This window comes from Tachypleus tridentatus, chromosome 7, assembly GCF_004210375.1.
Source record: "Tachypleus tridentatus isolate NWPU-2018 chromosome 7, ASM421037v1, whole genome shotgun sequence".
NCBI classification, from domain to species: Eukaryota; Metazoa; Arthropoda; class Merostomata; order Xiphosura; family Limulidae; genus Tachypleus; species Tachypleus tridentatus.
The window spans coordinates 88673317-88700324 of NC_134831.1; the positions used below are offsets into that span (position 1 = coordinate 88673317).

The 27008-nt window shown below is 30.5% G+C and overlaps 1 protein-coding gene across 7 annotated transcripts in view; it reads left to right on the forward strand.

The window, feature by feature from the left end:
* The window catches only part of LOC143256144 (ras GTPase-activating protein-binding protein 1-like), a 31723-nt gene that overhangs the window by 818 nt on the left and 3897 nt on the right, over positions 1 to 27008 (forward strand). For 4 of the 7 annotated variants that reach the window (XM_076512939.1, XM_076512936.1, XM_076512938.1 and 1 more), the window contains exons 2-9: positions 3948 to 4063; positions 6642 to 6723; positions 7958 to 8059; positions 11112 to 11280; positions 14929 to 14998; positions 16442 to 16665; positions 19961 to 20490; positions 25843 to 25902. In XM_076512939.1, the coding sequence (XP_076369054.1) occupies positions 3969 to 4063; positions 6642 to 6723; positions 7958 to 8059; positions 11112 to 11280; positions 14929 to 14998; positions 16442 to 16665; positions 19961 to 20490; positions 25843 to 25902 (1332 nt within the window). In that variant the 5' untranslated portion in view covers positions 3948 to 3968. Of the gene's footprint in view, positions 1 to 1271; positions 1462 to 3947; positions 4064 to 6641; positions 6724 to 7957; positions 8060 to 11111; positions 11281 to 14928; positions 14999 to 16441; positions 16666 to 19960; positions 20491 to 24740; positions 24773 to 25842; positions 25903 to 27008 lie in introns of those variants that run through there. The other 3 variants (XR_013031185.1, XR_013031186.1, XM_076512940.1) reach the window with 2 other exon arrangements.

Here is a 27008-nt window from a genome sequence, read left to right on the forward strand (position 1 = left end):
CTAGTAGTTACTGAGCCATAAGATATTTTCGTGCAAAGGGTTATATGTATATGTTTAGTTATGTTTTACATAATAGGAATTACTGAATATTTTATCAACATGTCAGTATCATGTGTATACTGCGTTTTAATGTTTTTGTTGTTGAATATAGGTTTCAGTAGTGATACAAAGTTAACGTTACTTTAAAGAGTAGTAACGTTACCTGCAATGGTAATTTTACGCAACTGTTGCTTTAAGTATTTTAAAGTAATGGCAGTTTTATTACCTAAATGGTTATTCTGCTTTGGATTTGAATGACATTTTACAGAATATTTATTTATTTGAATATTTATTTTGTTAATGTTTATAATGGTAATATTCTAAACTGTAGTTTCACTTCTTCATTGTATTAAACATTTTAAACCTAATAATTCAAGATAGTTGTTTCATATATGCAAAAATATTCTTGTTATAAACTGTTAATGTTCCCAGATAGTTTTCACTTGACTGTAATGACAATATCTTTAATTTATAAACATCATTCTTGAGAACAAAACTTTAACTAGTTGTATCTTTTTGGCATAATTCTAAATCTGCTTTTATATCTCTAGAGTCTTATCTTTACTGGGTTTTTTTTCTCAGCCTTTTTGTAGTGCTTGTGTGGCTTGGTATGGCCAGGTGGTTCTCAATGCATAATCTGAAGGTTGTGGGTTCAAGTCCCCATCACCCCAAATATGCTTGTCCTTTTAGCCATGGGGGTATTATAATGTAATGGTCAATACCACTATTTGTTGGTAAAAGAGTAGCTTAAGAGTTGGTGGTAATAACTAGCTGCCTTCCCTTTAGTCTTGCAGAGCAAAATTAGGGATGGCTAGCACAAATGGCCTTCATGTAACTTTGTGCGAAATTCAGAACAGAGGAAATCTTTGGTGTTCAAAAGTATAACTAATTAATGAGAAATGCTATCAGTGTAATGAAAGAAGAGTACACTGTGCTAGTACTTTAATATACATTTATATACAAGCAAAAATACCTCTCCCTGCTGATGGGAAAGTTTAAGTTAATCTATTAATTTAAAGTATTTTTTAATTGTGTTGCATTCTTGATTTTACTAAGAGTCAAAAGTCTGAGCTACTTATACTGCCCAATGTGAAAACTAACTGTTGAACATTTCAGTCATGCTAAGAACTACTCAACAATGACATCTATTTTTTATTCTTAAAGTTGCATCGGATATTCATGTTTGTTGTCATTATTTTAAAAGATAATGTTGAATTTTGTCTGAGAGAACAGCTTATCAAATGGGAGATGGATGAATGCTTGAGCAGGGTACCACAGTTTGAAATACATACAGGATAAATCTACCAGGAATTTAATTCTCTTATTGAATGTCTTATTGAATAAGACATGTGAAAAAGGTCTGGATGGTTGAAAATTGGAAAAAAAAGTTCCTCTGTAATGTGATGTTATTAGTACATTTAGGTTTGTACAATTTCAGAAAAAACTTCAAAATAACTTTACAGGTTAAGTCAGTTAAAGTTTGTTTACAAGTGGAATGAATATTTCCTTTAATAGTGGGAATGATGTTCCCTTTCAGTTTGAGCCTTATTTTCATTCTGTATGAATACTGTGGTTTCATTAAAAATTTAAAAGTTGTTTTAAAATCAACCATTTGAAGCAGAAAATGTTTTAATCTTGTATATTTTCTCCAGCTTTTGTCTTTGGAGAGAAACTTTAGATGGTAAAAGGAACTAACAAACCTGTCCACTTTAAAATAAGTTTGTTACACTTATTGGAGTGCACAAACATTTGTATTGAGGTAGTGACTCCACCTGTGTATGGTGTCAGTTCATGAATAGCATTCATGTCATTGCTACATTAGAGTGGACTATTTCTGACTTTGCACCATCCCACCTATTAAGGTGCATCCATGCAAATAATTTAACTTGACTTCTCTTGTAGCAAGCTGAATTTTGTTGTCCACTTCAAGTACGATTTATGACTTTTCCCAAATAACATGCAGAATCTACTATAAAATGTGTACATGCAGAGTAACTTCAAGTTCCATAAGTCAGGTGAAGATCTGTAGTAGTAGGTAACTTAGGTGTCAAGTTGAAAACATGAACATTTATTTTTTGGAGTATTGTTATTTAAGGTTAATAACCTATTACTGATAATTCTAAAGGCTGGGACATTTTCTCCAATTTTATTTGGAAGATGTCATTTTCTAACAAAAGCATGGCTTCCTCAGAAATTTTTTCGTGTATGACAAATGTCTTGTGTAAGTCTTGCAAGGTAAAGAAAGCTGGAACTCCAGTGTGTGTGTTTCAAAGAAATGATCAATCATGTGATTTGTATGCCAATAAGTAGACAGTTATGAGGCAAGAACCTTGAACAATGTCCTGACTGTGGAACTTGCTTTTAGCTTCATAATATAACTAAAATGGGATGGGTTAGGTTATACTTTGAAGTAATCAAAACCTTTTGTTTCAGTTGTACTGTCTGTTACAACACTAAGTAACTTTTTCATAAATTTGATTATGATTTTGCCTGTCCAGTTGTTGTACTAATGGTTTTTTGTTTAATATTTAAAGTCTTCAACTGACTAACTGTATTGGTTACTTCAATTCTTATACTGAAGCTTACTGTGTTACATAGGAAGAAGTGCAGTTGATATTTGGTTGGAGGTTGTAGAGATAGCTGGTCCTGTGTATTGGAAAGTAGTTGATCAACATGGATGCTTGTGAATAAATAATTAGTGTCTATAGCCTAAATTGTTTTTATTAGTAACTCTCAATTATGACTTTAGTATTCTAATCTAAAATCTGATGTTTCTTTCACTGTCGGGGTTTGAATAACTTTATTAATATTGTACTTGTCAGTGATGGAGAGAGTGTGTCTAAAGTAAGTTTCTTCAAAGTGTTCTTTATCATGCATGCACAGCACAAGTTCATATTGGATTTCTTTTATTTTCACCATTTTTATCAAATCCTCTCTGACTCTGATACACAAGTAAGCCTACTCTATTTACCTATTATTGCTTGTGCCTTTGTTACTTTTCATGCTTTAATTTCTAAACTTTATTATGTAACAAAGTGAACATTAGAGTATAGAATTTAATTTAAATTGCATGATCACCTATTGTAGTGTGCTGTGCTAGTTGTTCTGAAGTGTATTTTTATTAGAAAGACTTAAGCTAAATTGTGGGCAAAATTGGCTTAAGGACTGACTAACTGGGTGATCACTCAAGACACAGTGTCGTTAGAGGTGTCTGAAAATGTAATATGTGAATAAAAAGAAATGGGGCGGATATGAAGATCCTCTGACATAGTCTCGAGTTTTAGTTAGTATCGTGTATCAGTTTAAATGTTTATTTTGTTTTTCACCTACTTGTGACGAGTTTTCCAATTCTTGTTTTTTATCTTTAAAAAATTACTGGAATAGTAAAATCTTTTTTTGGGATAATGTACAGATTTGGGAAGCCCAATTACTAATTTGATTTTCGTGAGCCATTTAAGCAAAAAGTCTGGAGATGCATGAGAAGAGTGTTCATTCATTCCACGTCAGTAACATTTTGTGTTTCTAGCTGTCCATCTCCAACAATTTGCTGTTGGTTAAACTAACAGGTGTTTTCAGTTAAAGCTGTTTAACTGACTTTTAAATGTGTTGCTGATGGTTATATACTAATTCCTGGACATGATGATAAACAAGACAATGTCACACTGCTTAATTTTAAAACATCAACATGACCTGACATCTTTGTGTAACTCTAGTCTGATGTAATTTTTTGTTGCTTTATCAGGATTGTTTAAAATTTAGTGGATCAATTTTTAATATGAAGAACTAAAAATTTTTAGTTTGAAGAAGTTTTAGTGTAAATATAAGCTTGTTGGTGTTAAGTGAAGCATTATTAGTGTTAATGTTTTATTGACATTACAACTGTTAATGTTTTTTTCTTTTAACTGCAGCTTTGTGAAATTTGGTAAGTCATGGTCATGGAAACTCCAAGTCCTCAATGTGTTGGTCGTGAGTTTGTCAGACAGTACTATACTGTACTAAATATAGCTCCAATTTACCTTCACAGGTAAGATTTCTGTGTTTAGCATTTTCTTTTGTTTGGCATTTTAGGTCAGACTTGATTTATTAATTAGGTTATGAAAATTGAGAGGAGATAATAACTAAAATGTGAAAAATGAATCAGTAATAAAGACATGAGTATTTTCATGTATTTGTTTGCTTTAGGTGTTTTTGCAATTTTAAGATGATGTATGTCTGACAGTGCTATGTAGTTCGAGCTTTTTGTTTGCATGTGTGCCTTATCATTTTAAACCTTTTTGCAATGGCTTGTAGGCCATGCTATCATATCTTGTTGACTTGCATTCAAAATTTTACTGAATTTCTTTGAATTTATCAATATATTTGTAATCAAATTGTTAATTAAAACTTGTATGTGGGCTATTTTCTTAATTTAAAAGTAAATATGAAAACAACATATCTAAATATAGATTTTAATGAGTTGCAATTTATGTTGAATACAGCACTGGTTTAAATTTGTTTGTCAAAGTGCTAAACCTATAGTTTTGTACAAACTGGAATCTCATACTACCAATACGGACAAGCTGGAAACCTCATTTCACTGAGATATGGACTCTGTACTGAATCAAACACAGTGGCTGTGTTCACCTCTTTCTATTTTGGAAAACTGTACCTTGTATACACTTCAATATGACATATAGCCAATAGACTGCTTAGAATGTACCCGTAATGGTTTTCTCGGCCATTTTGCACTGTGAAAAGGCTACAAAGTTCTTTCAACCCAAGATTTTGAGGATGTAAGTTGTCTTTAGTCTGCGTGAAATTTTAATTTGTTTTTCAAAGACATAAATACAACTTGAGTTATTAAGTTTGATAAATGTTAGTGGAACTATATGGTATCTATATAGTAATTTGAGTTTTTTGGCTATTCAACTGTGTGTGTGTGTGTGTGTGTCTATAAAATGTAAAAGAAAAACAAAGGTTTATCCTGTACGTGTCCAATTTTAAGACTTGGCAACCTATGACCAGCAGCAACACTACAGGCCATAGTTAGAAGAGATAATTGTTTGCTTTACTTATTGATTTATTGTTCTATATCTTAACAAAAATTCATTTCTAATTGGTAATAATCTGTATGTGTCTTGTATAAAATGTATAATAATTGAAATGTTACAAAATACCATTCTCCTAAAACACAGCTAAGGTATGGATGACTAAAGGTTAATTTTATATTATTGGATATGTAACGTAACGTGTGCATGTACATTTCTTTAATTTATGTAATGTTAGCTAGGTACAACTGGAAAGTCAACATGATATACATATGTACCATTAAGCCTAAACATTTGTATTTTTGTGTTTATAATATGAACTCATTCTAACATGAAGTGTAATATATATATATTAAATTTTATTAAGTGATAAAATTTCATTAAGAAAGCTAATTGTTTGTATACAAACTTGTAATTTTTACTGAAAGTAAACCAGATGATGAAACTTTTGTTTCCACAATTCACCAGGATGCTATAAAAGACCCCCTACACATCGCGCACACACACACACACACACACACACACACACACACACACACACACACACACACAGATATATATATATTCATCTGAAGATGAAAGGCAGAAGGCTTTTGAAACATTGGCCTCTACATTTTGAGCTATGTTTTGGGAACCATACGTTATGTTGGTTGTCAAAAAAATTGTTCACTTTCAGATGCATTTTGGAACAAATAAAATATTAAGCACGGTAGTAGAATGTAGCAAAATGGCCATAATTTAGATTTTCTAACTAAACTTCAAATAGGTTTCAAAAATTTTCATTAAAGCTCTTCTTGCAAAATTACCTTTTGACTGCCAAAATTAAGTAAAGGTGGTTAAGATTTCTGTACTTTGTAAACATGCCCATCACATGAGTAGGTTTGAGTAAATTGCTTGAAATGCATGAACAAAATAGGAGAATCATTTCTGGTGGGTTTAACAATTGTTTATTTATAACTTTAATTATTGAAGTTAATTTGGAGAGATCAGGGTAGACATGTTGTATGAACTAAGAGTGAAGATTGGAAGTGTGTTTAAATACCTTCTTTTGAAATTAAGAATTAGAACTTTAGTAATATTAAAACTTTTGATATAACTCCAATTTTAGGACTGGAAGTAGATTTTGAGGAATACAATATTTTAGGTAGTTTTACACAAATCACCAGCTTGATATTGAATGTGTAGTTGCAACTGGTTATGATTAGGTGTAGTCTATTAATTACAGAACACACAACTTAATTTGTATGTATCAAATCAGTAGTATACCTAAAAACATCTTTTTTTATAGTAACGCACATCCATCATTTGATAAAAACTAAAATAAAATTGTATAAAAAAAAATGTATCTGGAGAACTAAACTGGTTTTGTGTTACTAATGTGTAGATATAGTTTATTTGAAAGACCTAACTGTTCTTGAATATTTTATCAAGATTTAACTGGATTTTGAGGAAAAACTTGCAGTCCACAAATAACTTGATGCTGCTATTATTAACAGAAACAGATTTTATATCTAAGTACAGTTGGTAATAAAAAGTATGTTGGACTATTTACTATTTATGCAGTTGTATTCCTAGATTTTATAGCCACAACTCTTCATTTGTTCATGGAGCATTGGATAACCCTGGGCAGGAATCAAAGCCTGTAGTAGGACAACAGGTGACAGTTATTTTATTTTTTTTTGTTAATTATAACACAAGCTGTATCACAATAGGTATAAGTGATGTATTCTTAATGTCCGATATACAGAATACTTTTAAGAATTAAGTGGTATACTTTTAATACAGTTTACTACTTGTGTTTTCAAATATCTGCATTAAAACAGTTTTTCAGTCATTGATTGAATTCCTTATAAGCACTGAATAACGTGTCTCCAGACTAGGTTAAGAGTAAATCATTTTCTATATGACCAAACAAGTTTGTCTTGTAGTTTTTTGAACTCCTTAAAGTTTTCATTTTTTTTTCTAAAATATCAAAGTTAAATTCAATATTGTTCTATATTTATTTCTAACAGAATAGTTGTTATAAAATAGAATATTTAAAATTCATAGCTTCTTTGATTCATAGGCATATGAGAAAATGTGGTTTTTGTGTAAAACTACTCATTGGTGGTTTTTTAGCATCTGCATAATTGTCACTTCTTCAGTTGATTTTACATAATTGTGAAAAACTAAAATTAATTATTAGTGAATCAATTTACAAAAGGTACAGGGTAGTTTTAAAAATTTTTGCAAAGTGTGTGTGTGTGTATTGGTTAAGATAATATTTATTTTTTGGAAAAACTCTAACTTATTGAAGTAAAACTCAAATTAAAGATGCTTGCATAAATTAAAAGGATCCCCAGGGCACAGGCTATGGTGTGGGACGTAAAATATACCTTAGGTTTTGGAGGTGAATGTGCAAGTAGAACTTGCATTGTTGTGATGATATACCATTTGTTACTCTTAACCTCTGTCCTCAAGTCTCGCATGAATAAACTTAAAACAAAATCATCAAAAGAAATGGATATTAGGAGGGTGAGACATGAGTGCTGAAACCCACAACATTTATATCACCCTTCAATGCCTGCAAAATAAAATAAAATAGGTACTGTCCCTTCAGATAAGCTAAACTTAACTCCTGAGGTTTGCAGTCCAGCCTCCATTATAGTAGTAAACTCTAATATAATTAATCAGTGGTACAGTTGATGATGTATACTGGCATAATTAGAAAATACCAACTACTTTTAGATATTCGTCATTATAGTCTGTTTTTAGTTTCTCTAGTATTTTTAATTTTATTTGGGCTTGTTTATTAAAATTTCACTTGTCGCAGGTTTGGATTTCTTGTTTTTAATGTAGTATATTTTTGTTTTAAAGTGTTTAATTTTCTATACATGCATGTATTTATAAAGGCTATTCACCAGAAGATAATGCAGTTGAAGTTTGGAGATTGTCGTGCAAAAATTCTTCAAGTAGATAGCCACGAAACTTTGGGAGATGGAGTTGTTGTTCAAGTTAGTAAATCGGCTCATTTTTGTTTTCTCAAAGTATTAAGATTGGTAGATAGGCCATATAGACTTATGAAGGTGTGAATCCTACTATCATCTCATTGAGGGCAAGTATTGATTAATTTGTAGAAGATTAGTTTCAAATTAGATATTACATTTTTTGTAAAACTACACATATAATCATTTAATAGGCTTTGCCAAAACAAAACGTCACCTATTCTATGGAGCTATAAAATTGATCAATATTGCATCTAAAAAGACTTAAGTTGTGATAATTTGTGAACAGATATTCCAGTAAAACTGTCACGTTATGGAAACATCTTGTTCTCCTCAATTTCATTGCTAAAGGTAAATAAGAATGAGCATGTCACAAAATTTTAAACTTTATTATCACTTTATTTGAATAAACTTGACATCATAATGTAGTTAATGAATCAAGTGTCAAAATTGTACAAGTTTTACATTTTCAAAATAAAATACTTAAATATATATATATATACTTTTTGGTGTAACATGAAACTTGTTCATTTCAACTTGTCTTTTTTCTATTTTTTGCCACCTGTTCAGAGTTTTTTCTGATCATAGTATAGGGTTATTCCATGCCAAATCATCCAGGGGGCTGCAGGTGACCCCCTGCAGAATGCCTTGAAAAATTCACATGTGTTCATCTACCCATATAATGAAAAATTGCTAAAGATTAGATCAATATCTCTAATAGTTTTGATTTACAGCCCTGTAAACTTTTTATTATTATTTATGGCAAATTCATTTTTGGCAACTTTGGCTGCTTAAAGCTGCAATAGTTATGGTGGTAGAAGGCTGAAATTTGTTACACTGACTGAATTAGTCTTGCAGAATTCAAAAATGGTCTTAAACCAAGTTTACCTCTCTTAGAATTTTCATAGTGAGGCAGTAAAATCGCCTGAAAACTCAAAATCATAAAAAAACGTTGGTTTATTTAATAAGCCATAGCTCTAAGACTTAATATGATACAAAGCTGAATTTTGTTTTCAAATTTCCTATAACATATCAGTTGATAAATCAGCAATTGTTGTAATTAAAAGACTATTAGATCTCCTGTAGAAAAATTTAGTTGCATGCAACTTTTTATGATTTAGCTTAAAATAGGCCTACTTCAGGCCACAGTTTGTCCATGTCACCAGTTATTCAGCCTTTTCAGATTTTTACCATATATTCTTACATCTCTGAATATGATCTACAAAAAGATCAGAATTTGCACACAGTAACACACTGAATTGAAGTTGTTTTTTTTTTTTTCAAGTAAGCAACGTATGGTCAGAGGATACTTTAAAAAATTATAACTCGTAGGTTCAACACTATTCTGATATTTTTGTAGATCATATTCAGAGATGTAAGAATATATGGTAAAAATCTGAAAAGGCTGAATAACTGGTGACATGGTCAAACTATGGCCAGAAGTAGGGTTATATTTAGATAAATCATAAGTTGCATGCAGCTAAATTTTTTTACAGGAGATCTTGCAGACTTTTAATTACAACAATTGCTGATTTATCAACTGATATGTTTTATAGGAAATTTGACAACAAAATTCAGCTTTGTATCATATTAAGTCTTAGAGCTATGGCTTATTAAATAAACCAATGTTGTTGTTTTTTTTACAATTTTGGGTTTTCAGGTGATTTTTACAGCCTCACTATGCAAATGCTAAGAGAGGTAAACTTGGTTTGAGACCATTTTTGAATTCTGTCAGATTAATTCAGTCAGTGTAACAAATTTCAGCCTTCTACCACCATTACTCTTGCAACTTTACGCAGCCAAAGTTGCCCGAAAATGAATTTGCCAAAAATAGAAAAAATTCCTTAAATTTTACAGGGCTCTAATTCAAACTATTAGAGATATTCATCTAATCTTTGGCAATGTTTCATTATATGGGTAGATGAGCACGTGAATTTTTTTTTCAAGGCATTCTGAGGGGGGGTCACCTGGAAAATTTTCCAAAATGTGGATGATTTGACATGGAATGACCCTATGCATAATAAACTTGTAGTATTCAGCTATCTTTTATGTCTCAAAAAGTCAAACTTGCCTACTACACCCTATCAATCGCATCCTGTCTCACAAAGTGCCAATAATTCTATTAAGGGTTTGCTATTATGACCTTTATAACCAGTAGGAAAACAGTTTTAATTTGCCACTTTATATATAGGGTACCATGTTCATTGATAAAGATTATTAGTTGCTATCACCAATTTGAGATTAAACAGCTAAGGGAATTATTTTAAGGCACTTGATGCTTTGGTTAGAAAGTCAATTAAGTTGGAAGAGTTACAGGATATTGTTTCTTTTCTGTATTGTTTTTCTGTCCTTAAGTGCATATTTTAAATAAAAAATGATTTACAAGGAATGAGGGTTTTGTCAGGGCTGACAACATAAAAACAAGAGACCAAGTACAAGTATTAAGTTTCTTATTACAAATGTAGATATTATATTCTTAAGTTGGTTGTATTTGCAAGTAGCTCATGTACTATATTGTTAAATACTGTAACTTTTTCATCATGGGATTATTAAGTAGTCATTGTTCAAAAACGTAAGGTAACAAAATACCCCGAATTGCTCATCTTTGTTAAAGATCATGTTTGTGTACAAAATACATGCAATGCTTATTGAAAGCTTGCTAAATTTCATGAAGGTACAGTTACTACATTAAAATTTGTGTATGCTACTGTGGCTACATGATGGATCAGGATTGATCAGTGACTAATCCCATATATGGTTAATGTCAAACCTATAGGTGTGTTTATTCTTTGGTTGTGACAGTATTATGCACACGGTGTTCAATCGTTGGTAATAAAAACCTTAACACCAGTTAAAATACTCATGTTTGCTATATTAGGAAACAATGTAGTTTTGGTATTTACTTAGTTAATAATATAATTTCATCTTTATTTGTAAATAAGTAATTATTTTAATTGTCATGTAGCTTGATATATCTTTAGTAGGAACTGACTTTAAACTAGAATTAAAATTTTAAGAAGGCTTCAGGTATTTTGATGATAGTTGTTTGTATTTCTGTTAGGTTACTGGAAAACTGTCTAACAATGGGCAAGATATGAGACCATTTGTCCAGACCTTTGTTTTAGCCCCACAGTCTCCAAAGAAATACTATGTGAGAAACGATATATTTCGTTATCAAGATTACTTGTATGATAAAGATGAGGAAACGGATGACCAAGTAGTGGATGACGGTGAGTGTTATTGTTTCTGGATGAAAGCAGTTTAAACTAAACTGGAGAAATAGATGCAGCAGAAGAAAACTGTAATATTCCAGTTCAATGAACTTTAAATAGTTTTATGCACAGCTTTATAGTATGTTTGTAATTTGTTTAATTTTGGAATTCCTGGGACTACTTTTTTGGTTAAATTTTATACTCTGGATGTTTGCGACTCAAAAAATAGTTTTATTTTAAAAATAATCAAGAGAAAAGCATTGAAATGTTTTTCCTAAACAAACCTGCACTTAGAAAAACAGTAGCAAGATTAACTTTTTAAAAAACAACTCCTTGGAGTGAGAAGTCTCAAGCAACCTTCTCCACCATTACATGTCCTACTGTTATCAAGTATTAACGATAGTTCTGTTAGTGTATGTTCTGACATGCTTCGATGTCCATAGCCCTGAGAAATGTTTTCAGTTTCTAACTGACCACAATCTGTTGCTGTGACTTTAAAAATGTTTATTTTAAATTTGTATTGTGAACTTGACAATTCTGTTGCCTTTTCAGTCCTTGTAATTCACTTTTAATTGTAGTAAATGCAAGTCATGACTCTTGCTAGTCAACTTCTACCATTGTAACAAGATGACAATTGGCTGTTGTAGTAACTTCTTAATATTTGGAATACATTGGCAATATTTGTAATACCACTTAAACATCGCGTGCTCGCACACGCGTAAACAAAATAATTGTCTAATCCAAGTGACCTGGTTTGGAACATGCAGTGTGTTACAATGTTTGTTATATTAGTACATAGTACAGTGCCCTCGGGTCTCCACGTTTGTTAGTGGTACATCCAAACATAAAGTCCTGGATTTTCTATTTTCCAAATTAATCAAACAGCTCATCTATGAATTTTTGTCTATATGTTATGTAACATTGGCTGGGACATTCAGGTTTAGAATTTGTACCTGATTTCCATCATTATGTAAAACTTTTGAATTGGAAATAGAATGAATGCCAAACAACAAAATGTAAGTTGATGAGAAAAACACTCAAACTGTATACATAACCTAGAGAACACTAAAAAATTGTTTGTATACTACAGGTAACAAAACTGAAGTTAAAATGACTTGAATTTAGGGCCAAGAAATATTCCTTATTCATTTCTGTCAACTTTACTGTTTTAACAACTTTATATTTTTTTATAAATTTTAAGAAATAGAAGATAATCTGGTATCCTTATTTATACTAGATTAAATATTTATTTAATTTCTTATCAGGCAGGTGGTAGTACAAGCTAGGTTTGTATATCCTGGATTGTTTATTGGAGTGTTCTTTTAAGTATTTACTCAATAGGTCATTAGAACTTTATAATACAATACAGTATGTATAACAACTTGTATTTAATGATTGAGTTGTAAGTTCTGTAAATATCACAGCAAAACATATATATTAATTATTATTATTATTATTATCATCACATGATAAAACCAAAAAAAATGACGTCAACAGATTTCATTAAGGTGACATTTTTAAAGGATTGTCTGCTTTGATAAGTGTTAACTAGTAGTTATTTCAAATTAAAACTAGTGTTAACTGTGTTGTCATTATCCCTTGAACTTACTTTATTATAGAAATGTAGTGTATCTTTCCAGCCAATAATAGATAATAAATATTATTTTTTGAAACTTGTATTTTGAATTTGCTTATAAATACAACCTTCCTATGTCTGTTGAACTGTAGCGTCCATATGTAATAATGCAGGCACACAGTGTTGTTTTAACATTCTACATAAACATAGGATAAATTGAACAGTTGTATTGCTGTATGTTAATTTTTGCTTATTTTTAATGATTGATTTGTCATTTCTACATTTATTCTTAGAATCTTTCTTTACTAGTAAAGATTAACTAATTATTAGATTAATGTTATTATGCAATTCTGTATTGGGCTTTTAATATTCTGCCTTAATTTGTTTACCCTGTTGCTTTTGTGCTGTGCAGTAGTTAATATAATGAAACAAATAAAAACTAAGTCATTTCACTCTCATTTACGTCAAAAATGTGATGTAAAGAATATGAGAAATGATTTATTTATTGTTATTTATTAATACTTTATTAAATAATAACAACAAAAGCAGTTGGTTACTGCCTAATAACTATATTCCAATAAATGATGGTTCAAAGTTGTTGATAGTGCAATGCTGTTTGGACTTCAACCTGTTAAGTATGCTGTGACGGAACTTTATTTGGCTTGTAAAAACACACTAAACATATAGAAATAACTTAGTATGATACCAGTATGTTTTAAGGTATTTTAAACTGATATTTCTTGAGTATTTTTAAAGAAAGCTTTTCGTTTTATTCTGACAATATCAAACGTACATATGTGTTGGCTATGTAAACTGTTATATTTGTCAAGATTGTGTTAATTGCTTGGCAATTGTATACTTTTCCAAGAACTTTATTAAAACTAATATTTTACACGTATGATGGAGAAGACTGTTGTCCAGCTTGTATTCTGTTGTTGCTAAACAGTGGGCCTGAAAGTGACAGAGAGAGAGGTAGAGTACACAATGCTCTACCACTAATTTTTGCTCTTTTCATCAGTACTCTTAGTCACGTGGAATTCTGACAAGATGTTTCAAACAAATCTGACATTTGATTTAAAAGTACTTTTATTCTTGTACTTTTTCCATAACTGTTTACTTAGGTTGAAAATTGGTTTAAATTGTCCAGTATCTTTCTTTGGAAATAATGCATGTTATTTCTTCTACTGATTATTATAGAAATGTATAATTTTAATGATGGTGTCTTAGTATCTTTTAATTACAGGAACAGGTATTAACACTTAGTTTCTCTTGTCTTTAACATTTATTAGTTTAATGTATCCATGAAATCAGTGATTAACTCGATCAATATAATGAACATCAAGTGAAATCATATAAAATAATCAAGTAATTGAACTTACTATTAAGCTATTTACTGTGATGAAATACCTGTTAAAAATTAGTGTCTTTTTTAATCATTATAACTATCAAAGTTTCATCTGTGAATAAGTAATTAATTAAATGTAATTTATTGAGTTCAACAGTTAATAACTTGGTAAGGTTAACTAATTTCCTGTCCCAGTGCACAGCAGTTTTATTTATGCAGAATAGTGTGTAACATGTGATTTAATTTTTGAGACAAATGTACATAAAGATTCTTAACTTCATTTTTGAAACTGAAAGTTTCTTTTGTGCTCAGAATCTGACTACGAAGCTCTTAAGCATCTTAACTTGATGTAATAGTAGTTAACTAGTGTTTTTCATAGGTAAGTTATTATATTGAGTTAATTGTTCATTTTGTCAATATATTTGTTATTTATTTAATTAATAACCAGAAACTCAATGCTTGTTAGTGTAATAAAAGATAGTAAGACAATGTGATAAACATTGAAATAATAAATTAACTAAGTCTTTATGATGGACAGGTGTATAGTTATTATGCTATGGCTGTTTTATAAATCTGATTTTAAAGCAGGTAAGTTAAGACTTTTACTTTAAATAAAACAACTTTAAGACTATATACTTGCTTTAATCATTTCAGCTACAACATGGAAGTTTTTCATTTAGACTAAATTTGCTATAACTTTTGAGTTTATTTTAATGCATTGTCATTTCCTTTTCTAAATCTATAGATAGGGAAGTTGATGAACCAGACATGTCTAGCACTCCACCACTGAAGGCTGTTGAACCAGATGTAATCAGGTAGAGAGCTCTACTGTTTCAATATTAGACAATTTGTTGTTCAGAAATTAAAAATATATCTTGTTGCAGTTGATCTTTTATTCCACAAAAATGTGTAGTTTTGCTAATAGCTATATTAAATTTGTAATAACTCTGAAATTTACTTGTAGAATGTCATGGAATTTTAAGAATTAAAGGAGATTATATTTCTCAATTTCAACATTTTATTACATCTTGCACTTACAATGGTTCATTAAACAAAAGTTGTAGAAAATAAAATTAACATATTGTAACTTACTACATGTACATTCTCATGTTGCTACTTCAGAGACATTGTCTTTCAGGTGATTTTGAAGAAATCTGTGTTGAACAGTTAGAGGTGATGATACTGTATTATAAGTAGTTGGAGCCAAGTTATTAATCCTTCACTGCAGTATTTGTAAATAATCAAATGTCTCTATGCCAGTTGTATAAACAATTTTCTCGATGCCTAGTTTATAGACAACTGTTATTCCAGGGGTTATAAATTAACAAATCGTTTGGTGCTAGGTTTCCTACTTTTGTACACTGCTGTTTAAAGTAGAGAAAATAACAGGTAAAATGTAAAGTTTTACTGAAAAATGAACTTTCTTTGATATTTATTTAGAAAGTTTAGAAAACTTTTAAGATAAAAAGAAATTATTTTTATTCTTAATCTTCTTGTATTCAAACTAATTCTAGTCTGAGTGACTAAAGTAAACTTAGAAACAAATACACACTTTATCAAAGATTGGTATTTTTGTATACAAAATACTTGTTTGCTAAAAGTTTATTGAATTTTATGAAGATACAATAAATATCTTGTGCATTGTAGTATTTTGTTAAATAAAACAACCTTGTGGGGTTGTCTTGGTGTGTCAAACTATAACATATATATCTTTTATAGGTTAAATCATGAAATCTATTGTAAATAAATGTATGTAGGCTGAATCGTAGACTTGTAGGTTAAATCGTATCTAATTCAGCTTGACATTGCTATAGCTAGCATGCAGTGATCTACCCAGTGGTTTATTGTTGGTTTTATCTTTAGAATGCTTGAGAAAGCAGATAATGTTTACTTTTATGTATTGCATTAGTGTGTGCTTTTTGCTTCTGAAAAACTGATCTAGGTTGGTATGTTTACTAAAATATTGACTTTAGAATTGGTAAGCTATGTTGTTAGTAACACACTTTTACAATGAGATATTAATTTTATGAATACACTGGCTGTTCTTATTTATTCAAATATTTGAAATGTTTCAAACCTTTTTGTGTTTTAATTATTTACATTTGAGTTGTTTTTTTTAAATTACAACCTCACAGTATTATGAAAATAACCATTTGATAAAGGGTTAGTGCCACACAAAGGGTATAACTTCTATTTTGAGTGGACATTCATGTTTTAATATTACTTTGGAGTTTAACTTCATTTTACTTTATGTAAAGCCCTCCAAATGGCATAAGTCACGATATGGAATCTTGTCCTACTGCAAGATCTATTTCCCCTGCTGTACCACAACAAGTTGAATGTCCATTAGATAACGAAGCAGACACTGAAGTTGAACCCCAGAAATCTGAGTGGGATATGCCTGATGAACCATTTACTTCGGAGGAGAAAATATCGCAAGATTTATCAGAACCTGATGAAAGTGCTGGTGCACTACAACCTGGTAAGTAGTGAATGAATTGGAAAAATGCTACTTCTGGTTTGTGTTAAATAAGTAGTAAAGATATTAAAGTTGTGGTAGCTGGGTTACTTGTAAATATATTAAAGATATATTAGCTTTCTCGCAATTTACCTATCATATTGCAATCATTTCCATACACGTTATTTAGTTTTGTGAAATATTTTATGGTTTGTTAAGCAATGTTTTCTCCTGCCTTTTATATTTTCACATTGGATGGACAACAAGTGAGGTAACTTTAATTTTAAAATTTCATATGCTAATTCTCATGTCCACAAAGTTTGTTTTTTAAACATTTCTTAAAGAAACAACTTGTTATTTTTACTGACAAATCTCTGTATGGGTTCAGTCAATTTGTACAATCTAGTAACCACCATGTAAAACTAGGAAATTAACATAAATTATGCCTTTTTCAGTCTAAAATGACTACAGATTATAAAACCAAAAACTGTTGTTCAGACTAAATCTTAAACCTCATAACTTTTAAACATTTTAATAAAAATAAATATTTAATTGACCCTTCAACCATGCCTTGTTAACAATGGAGATTACAGTGAAACAGCAAATGCTCATTACCACATCCAATAATATAAAACTAACCTTTAGTTTTTACAGAGTAACCAATCTTTGCTGTGTTTTAGTGGACTAGTATTTAGTAACAATACACTTGCATTTTAGTTATTATAAATCAAATCATATATATAGATTATTACATTTACAAACAAGTTCTTAAAATATAGAACAGTAATTAAAGAAATAAAGTACAGTTCTCTTCTGGTTATGACGTTTGTACTTGTTGCTTGTCTTAGCTTGCTAAGCCTTAAATTTTTGCATGTGGATGAAAAAAAATTTGTAGATGCATTTGAATAACCAAAAAACATAAGTTACATCATTTGATACCATACAATTGTATTATACTTTATCACTTGTAATAACTAAACTGTATTTATATTTTAAAGAAAAAAATTGCAAACTGATTCAGCTTACCAACTTGAAGGTTCATCTTTTTAAAAATGGCTGACAAATTGTGAAGGGGACATTTTGGGGCTTCTGATTGGTTATTTACAAATTGTCCATATTAATGTATATAATGGACCATTTCCAGGAGTGGAAAGGGGTGAGCAGTGGCCAATGTATTAGATTCAGTAAATATAAAATCTAAAAGGTTTTTATATTCTAGCTTGTCAATATCTGTAATTTGGGCCCCTATTTAAACCAGTGCTGCATTAAACATGCCACATGATGCACAAAAACCAGTTTAGGTGTTTAATATTTACTTTTAAATATATAAATTAATGTATAATATGAAAATTTGAAGTATAACGTACAGTTTGATACTGAACTTGAGATAAATTCATAATATAGTTCAGTAAAATTTTGAGTGCAACTCAAATGTGTTATGGCCTACAACCTGTGACTTGTGTGGGAAAGGTTAAAGATTTTTTTTTCACACAAGTTGTCGGATTTCATTGTATAACCTCAAACTTTAAATAGGTGTTTTTACAGAAAACAATATTTAATCTGTTATATTCTCTACCCTAATGCTATATGGGGTCAGTGAACTTGATTTATCTTGCAACAATTATAACATGTAATGTTTTAGAATATGGAATAAAGTTCTGTTCTAAAAGTGATCCTAGCAGTGTTAGGACATGTACTGTCATGGTGGAAACAATTCCTTTTTCTGATTCCCCCAAAGCAGGTCTTATCTTGAGTGCAGTGTGATCCAGTTGCTGACAGTATCTCTCAGCAGTGGTTGCTTGATTTAGTTGTAACAATTCAAAATATATTACACCACCTTTATCCTACTAAATATTAAGCAAAACGTTCCTAGGGTGTAGATTTGCTTCGGGCTGTGGTGCAGCTGTTCTCCTGCACTAACCCAATGTCAGTTACACTTAACATTTTGATAGAGCACCCATTTCACATCTCCAGTCAGTAGGTAGTTCAAAACTAAGCTTGAAGTTCACGAGTGTGAAGAGATGTACAGATGTCTACTTATTCTCTCAGTTTATCAGCTGACAACTTGTAGTACCCATTTTTCAACTTAAACTTTACCAAGTTGTTGCAAATGTCAGTGGACAGTGGAAGGACATGAATTGGGTTTCTGGGCTAATTCTTCAACACTTACAGCACAATCATCCTCAAGTGTTGCTAGAATTATTGCGTGAAATGTAAACTACGGTCACCAGTTCTAAACTTTGACCCACCTTTGACACTTCCTCACATTCAGAATGTCATTGCCATACACCTATTGAATACTTTTCATAGCTTTGGTAACATTCTTCATTTTTTGAACTCAAACATTATACTTTATGTGCTCTTTTTGATGCCTCCATGACAATTTGGGCTTCGAAGAACTAGTAAATAAACTGGCTCCCACTTAATACTATGAGGTCATCCCATATAACTTGTATGACTTTGAGAATAACTTCATTTAGCCCAGAAATGTGCATTTAAACTTGTACTATCCCAAAACGAACGACGTTACTTGTGGGATGACTTTATTTTCTTTTGGATATTAAAATGCATATAATATTAGCACTTGAATTATAAACTGTTTTGGTGTCAATTTTAGTGGCATACAGTAATAATATAGTGGTTATTTAAATTTTTAAAATAACTAATGCCTTTTGACTTGTCTCTGAGAGGGTTAATGTTTTGGTGTGTTACAATCAGGTATGGTTTGTAACAGGAAAAATGGTAAATAGTAACATTTCTAATGGGTAATGAAAATTAAGGTTTTTCAAAGTGATAAAATTGTTCATTATGTGATTTTTGAAGTTTGTCATTTATTAGTTTAACTGTTTGATCTTGACAACTACTACATAAAGAAATGTTTAACCCTCTTGCTACAAGTATCCTTTACCTCCCGTGACAATGTTTTTAGTGTCCTAATTTCAAAGTTTTATTAAACTTTGTTTTTTTATACCAATTAGTATAGTATAAACTCTAAACTAATAATCCATATTATAAGTTCTTAGTACTACTAGACAATATTTAAAAACAAAATCCTGCATTTCCTCTAGTGTGATGCATGTGACACTTTTAACTCTGGCCTTATTCAATAAGATTTTTTTATTTGAACTGTTTACATTCTTATTTATACAAAATATTAGCCTATTCATAAAATTTTAAGCACAATGTTGTTATCAATCATACATTTTTGGTATCTTCATATTTAAGTTGTATCATTTCTGTCATATACAAAGATGTAAGACTGACATCTGTGTGTGTATATATGTGTGCTTAATATTTTACACCAATTATGTTGTTCTAGAGCCAAAGACATATGCCAATATGGTAAGTAAGAACGCACCAGGAGCTGGAGGAATTTGTGGAACTGTCTCAGCTGGAACATCAGTACTTGGATCTGTGGATAACGCATTAGATTCTCAGCTGAAACCAGATGTTCCTGTATTTAACAAAATCCACTCAAATAGTGGTGTGATGAGTAATTCGAGTCCTTCAATTGGATCAAGTGGGAGTTCAAATACAGCTGGTGAATCAATTCAGGCCCAGCGGATGCCCCGTGCTTCCCGAAACTTGTTTCAAGGAACGAACCGAAGTGATGTTCGCGAGTCCACCCCCAACTCTGTGAGTGGAAGAACAAGTGGAACACCTGACACAGAAGGAAGGAAAATGGGCATTCTGCCTTACCCTGACTGTCAACAGCTTTTTGTTGGAAACTTGCCCCATACAATTAGTGAAGAAGAACTCCGAGATTTCTTCAGCAAGTATGGTCGAGTTCTGGAAATGCGTATAAACACCAAGCCTCCTCAGAAAATGAATGGTGGAACTAAAGTACCAGTAAGTTCTTGAAATTTTAATTTTCTTTGCTAAGATTGTGTTTCTCTTGTATTCTATTTTGAAATTAATGTTAGGAATATTAGAATTTTAAACATTTTATAGTACAAAGTTTTTGTGTAATATTCAGTTATAATATATTTCAAAGAGCTTCAAACGTTTTTTTTTTTTTAAATTACATGGTGAGTGCTACATATTTTTATTGGACAACTTAAAATGTATAGTCTTAAAATAAGTATCCACCTTTTGTGGATGTTGGACATTTTTTGTGTGAAAAGAATAACCTGTTCATGTACGAACAAAACAAAAAAAATCTATGACATATTTTGAAAATAACCACCATTCTGGTGTTTTTAAAAATATAATGAAACTACCCTACTTAATTTCCAGAAATGATGTTGGTTGATGTAACAATGAACTGAAGATTACTGTTTTAAAGGAAACTGAAGCTAGGAACAAGTTGTGATGTTTATTAACTTGCAAAACAGGTGTCAAGTCTGATTCTTCTTTATGCAAGGAATAATTACAGTTATGAACTTGTAGATGATTGTAGTGCTAACCCTCTTACTACAGGCTTGATTGAATTTGAATTTTTAATCCCAAAGTGATAATTAGTTTCTGTACTGTTATGCTTTTATGTATATTCAGACCACTTGGCCAGCTTTCAGTAAATGTTTTTTGTATAGTTATTTTTACTAAACATTTCTTCAAGTTACTGGCTCAGAGGGTTGATTGCTCCAGGTGCAAAATGATTTTCATCTTAGGATTAAAAATGCTTTTCTTCATCTGAAAATGTTCATATTTCATTTGAATAATTTTTAAGACTTTCTAAATAAACATCAAATGTTTATTTTTCAGTATATCATTGTTTTTGTTATTTTCTGTACATTAACTCTGTGGACTTGTCAATTCATCCTACCTTGTAATCATTATTTAAATAAACAACTCTAAATTACACTCTTACTAGACTGACTGCAAATTTTAATTTGAAATTTTTTTTTATGCTAAATAGTTTTTAAAGCTTATAGCCGTATATATGTATAGCCCCTTTGATCCATTTCTACCTAATACTCCCACCATGCAAGTTATGTTAGTCACTTTAATAAACAAGTAACTTTTATTACTATATTGAATTATGTAATGCACAAACTGTTCACAAACACGTTTTTGTGAAATTATTTTTGTACCTAATCTAGCTTTATTTAACCAAATAAGTTTACATTTTAGTTACTTTTATCATAATAGAGAATGTACATAAAAACAAGAAATATAACATCTGATTTATTTTTCTTTTTCTTTCGTCATTTGCTGATGAAATTTAAGCCTACTTTTTGTAGTAATTGTCCAGTATCCTAAATTTTTACTTGAACATTGCACTAATAGTACAGAACAATAACGTGCACGATGCAAGCAGTGTCCTGCAACCATCACAATTTGTATGACTTCCTAACTTAAGCACAAGAGCCTTCAGTCATTAACTGATCTGAAGACTGACCGCTTTGAAATTGAAGATGAAAGAGTTCTCTGTACTGAAAACAATGCATCATTTTATAGATCAAACCTTTTGTTGGTTATGGTGTAAAATTTCAGAACTTTGCAATTTGTGAAAGAGTAGGTGTGGAAAGGAAGTCTCTTTCCGTAAACAACTGTCAAATGCTACAAAATTATGTTTGCCTTAATATTTATATTATAATAAGTTACTTTTAACACTCCTTTGAGAAGCACAGAATTTAATGATTTATGTAAGAAATGTCAAAATTCTTGTATGATAAGAAACAGAATTTTAAAACGTTTTCTTATAAAATTAAGAACTTAAAACTTGTATTAAAATTTGGTTTATTAACTGTCTTATTACACACGTGACGGAATATTAGATCCCTGTAATGATGCCTAACTTTTACATTTTTTTTCACAAATTACCAGTCGTTCTCTGAAATGTTTTGTACTATATTTATAACTAATATTAAAACAGTCTTAATTTCTCAGGTGAAGTATTTTATTGTTTTCTGTACACAAATTTTTTATATATATATTTTACAGCAGTTTTTAACTAAATTTTTCTTTTTGTACACAGTCAGCAAAACTACTATTATAATTAGTGTATTGTCTGCGTATTGTCTGCTTTTTGTATTCTATTCTTAGGTGCATTATTTGATTAAATAAACAATTATTTACTTAAATAGTATTAGTATTAAAAAGCTTAGCTAAATTTTAGTGGCTTTTATTGCATAGTTAGAAAGCTAGCAAAATTATGAGAGGTAGAGATTATTATTTGCTTTTTACTTGACAAGTTTAATGTAATAACACTTAGTATTAAAAAGTAGCAAGTTTCATTCACAGAAGAAACTGGTATTATATTTTTTTTTTTTATTGATATTTATTTATCACAAATGTTAAAATTTAAACATTTCAACACGTGTTAGATTGGGTAAGAAACTTTTTTTTTATTCAATACAATATGTGCACTTATGTACAGTTATGACAGTGTTTGTCCCCCTGCATCTCGAGTAGTTTTTTTGCTCATAATTTAAAAAGTATCACAATTAGGCTAATAGATGTGTGATATATTATACTAATGCGCATCTACATAAATTTTTATGTAAATTAAACGACAAATAAACTGTTTATAAACAAATAACCAAAAATAGGAGGAGCAGAAAGTGTTCGTACATTTCAGAACGTGTGAAAAAAACTGGTATTCCAGTAAAAAATTTTGTTTAGTTTGGCAAATAAACTATATTATACCATTCCAGAATTAGACACTGGGTTCATAATTATTGGAATTTAGCCAGCAATAAATTTTACTTCCAGCAATTGAGCACTGTCTCCATCATTATCTGCTTGGCCATCATGGCAAACAGGAAACAACTGTCCAGTGATTTAAAAAACCCGAATTATTGTAAAATACAAGTCCCGTGTGCCTCTTTCTGGTATTGCTACACAACTTGAATGTGCCGAAATCTACTGTTCAAAGCATAATTGCCAAGTTTAAGCTTACAGGATCAACTGCTAACCTCCCTCGTTCCGGACACCCCACCAAGAGGAAGTTTCTCAGAGAAGTTAGTAGGAACCCTTGTTTAACACGTAATGACATACAGAAAGTGGTAAGGGAAACTGGGGTTGAAGTAAGCACCTCTACAGTTATGAACATGTTACGCTCATCTGGGTTCAAAGCATGCTGTCCTCGTAGAACTCCATATTTAAATCCTGTTTCTTTAGAAGCATGATTGAGGTATGCAAGAAGGCATGTAGATAAATCCTTTACCTATTGGAAGAGTATTCTTTGGTCAGACGATACTAAAATCTAGCTTTTTGGCCACAATGATGTTTGCAATATTTTCCGTAAGAAGGGGAAACGAAATCTTCCAAAGAACACTGTCCCTACAGTTAAACAAGGAGGTGGCTCAATCATGCTATGGTGTTCCTTCAGCTTTTTTGGTGTAGGCAGCCTTCACTGCGTCAGTGGAATCATGAAATAAGAGTACGTTGATATATTAGGCACTTGTATCAAGAATGATGCTGCTCAGAACTTGTGGCTTGGGCGTCGTTGGATCTTCCAGCACAACAATGACCCTAAGCACACATTGAAGTATGTGCAATCCTGGTTACAGAGGAACCATATAAGCATTCTGGAGTGACCATTGCAGTCACCCGATCTCAACCCAATTGAAAACGTTTGGCATGAGTTGAAGACCAGGGTTTATCAGCGTCATCTGAAAAACTTGCAAGAGTTGGAGGCCTTCTGTAAAGAAGAATGGAAGAAAATACCAGTCAAGTACTGTCAAACAATCATGGAGGGCTATGAGGAGAGATTGTGCCAAGTAATTCACCTGAAAGTCTACACAACTGACCATTAAAGTAGATGCACGAACACATTTTGCCCCTCCTATGTTTGGTTATTTGTTTATAAACAGTTTATTTGTCATTCAATTTATATAAAAATATATGTTTATGTGTGTTAGTATAATATTTATAACCTACTCTATTTTCATTATCCTAATCATGATACTTTTTACATTATGAGGAAAAAACTACTCAAGACTCGGGTATGAACTCTTTCTGTCGTAACTGTAGTTTGTATTTCTACATAATTCAGTAGGTTAATGTGAGTCGTGTTTGCTGAGTTATTTATAATTTCTGTGGTAGTAGTATTATTAACTAGACAAATCCAAAAGACAATAAAACAATAGCAGAAACAGATGTGTAGTGTTAGGAGCTTTATGCTATTGAGGATAAAAACATTTATATTACAGTTTGAAGTCTTTCTGGAAAGAAGGAAGAAATGGTAATTAGTTATTTTTTGTTATGGTGTGTACAATATCTGTAAAATTGACCAACAATTAGGGTAAAGAAAATGAAATAAAATGCAAAGTTTTAAAGGTTACAGAAATTAAATTTGACCATTTTGAAATAAGTACTTTTAATGTTTACATGAATCTATTTGTTTTCAGAGCAATCAAAACTTTTACTCCCTATATTTGTAGAGAAAGTTTTAAGGAAAATGCTTAATCAAAAATTCTCAAAACTTTTGCATGCTTTCAACAAGCATTACAAAAGAAATTAGGACATATATATAATTTTAAGTTATTGTATGTAAACTTTAAAGATCAATTGAGAGTCAAGAATGGTTGAAACAACCAAGCCTAGAGCAAGAGTTAGATTATGAATGTAACTCAAAGGTCATGATGCATGCACGCATGCATGAGAAGGTTAAATATAGTTGATTAGTTTTCTGTAAATTTAATGTATAATAACAAATTAGTATGTTGATTATATCTAATGAAATTTAAGATGTACATTTGTTTGTTTTGCTATGTATTAAAGTGCAAGTAAATGCAATTTGAAAAGAAATTACATGTAATGATTAGTTTTATTTTATAAAACATTTTTATAACTCTTAAACAACTATCAGCCAATATCTTTGAGATACTAGTGTTATTTTCTACTTAATTATGAAATAATCTTAGATCTTCTATACTAAATATATTTTATCAATAATCATTTCTTTGTGCACATTTTATAACTGAAACTTCAAGTTTCTGTGAAGCTAAAGAAATGTTTTGTTTTAGTAAATAGCACTTCACATGTTAGCCTGTCTGGGTTGCCCTAAAAATTACTCCTTAGCTTATAGTATTTGATTGTGTGAAGCTTGTCATGTTGATATGAATAATGCAGATTAATTCACAGTTGCAGTACTGAATGAATCAACTTTTATAGTATATTTTGCAGTACAAAGGATTTCAAACTTCAATATAAATATTTTATTTCATAGTATTTTTGACTTTGGAAATTTTTATGTGGAAGTAATTCATATATATTTATATATAAACAAAACAAACTGTTTTCTCTTCACAGAACTTTGGTTTTATTGTAATGGATGATCCTGCTGATGTTACAAAAATATTACAGATGAAGGTAAGGAACTTCTTAACAAAATATTAGTGTAGGTATTTAGGCTTGATTCAATTTTTAGATACAGAATGTAGGGAACTAAATTTAAACTTAAGAACTTGATAATAAAAAGTTTTAAAATGAAATTATCCAAGAAATTTCTATATCTTCCCTATTTTATTATTAATAACATGTTTTTATAAAAAAAAAAAAATTAATTTCGACTTTATTTTTATTATATTAAAACATAAAATTTTAATAAAGCATTTTAATCTATTGTCACTCATTACACCTAATTTCATGACATAAATGTTCCCAAAATCAAGTTCTAAATAATCACACTGCAGATGATGCTAGCATGTATGTCTTAGGTATAGCATTGCCACTAAACTACTAATAATAAGGCTTGTAATTAGGTATTTGTCATTGTTTTTGTTGATAGTAGCCTACACACTGTTGAGAAAACAAAAACAGCATTTAAGATATCCCTTATGTGGATTCCAGTGTATTAGAGAAACAATTATCCACAACTGTTAAAATTCAGGAGCATAGTATGCAAAAGAATATTACTGTTTTATCAACAATAGCTAACCATACCAGAGAAAACTATAATAAATTTGGAATAATGCTGAAATAAAGGTGTGTGAAGTGCACATTATTAAGTAATATATATGTATATAAAATAAGCCTTTTTACATTCATCTAAATGACACTACCCTGTCAGAAAAATAGACATGAATAACCTCTGATTATTCATCATTAACTAACAGCAGAATAGATAATAAATACTGACTCTTATCAGAGCAGGTTAGTCCATTTTTATTGACTGTGAACCAAGAAAATGTGTAATTTCTATAACTGAATTTATTGTGTCGTAATAAATTCTGGGCAGGCTTTTAATAAACATTTTATCATGTTACTGTAGTACTTTATACCCGCTGGAGCACTAGATGTCAGTTAAAAAAAAAAAAAAAACTAACAGTAAACTGCTGTAAGAATGATTCTGTGAAGAACTTAGATATGCATAGCTGAATAGGACCTTCTGCTTCAAGCTAGTGAAATTGTTATTTTACCCTAGTTTTATAGGTTCACTTAGTTTTTAACATGTGTCTTAGTTGATTTTGTTACTC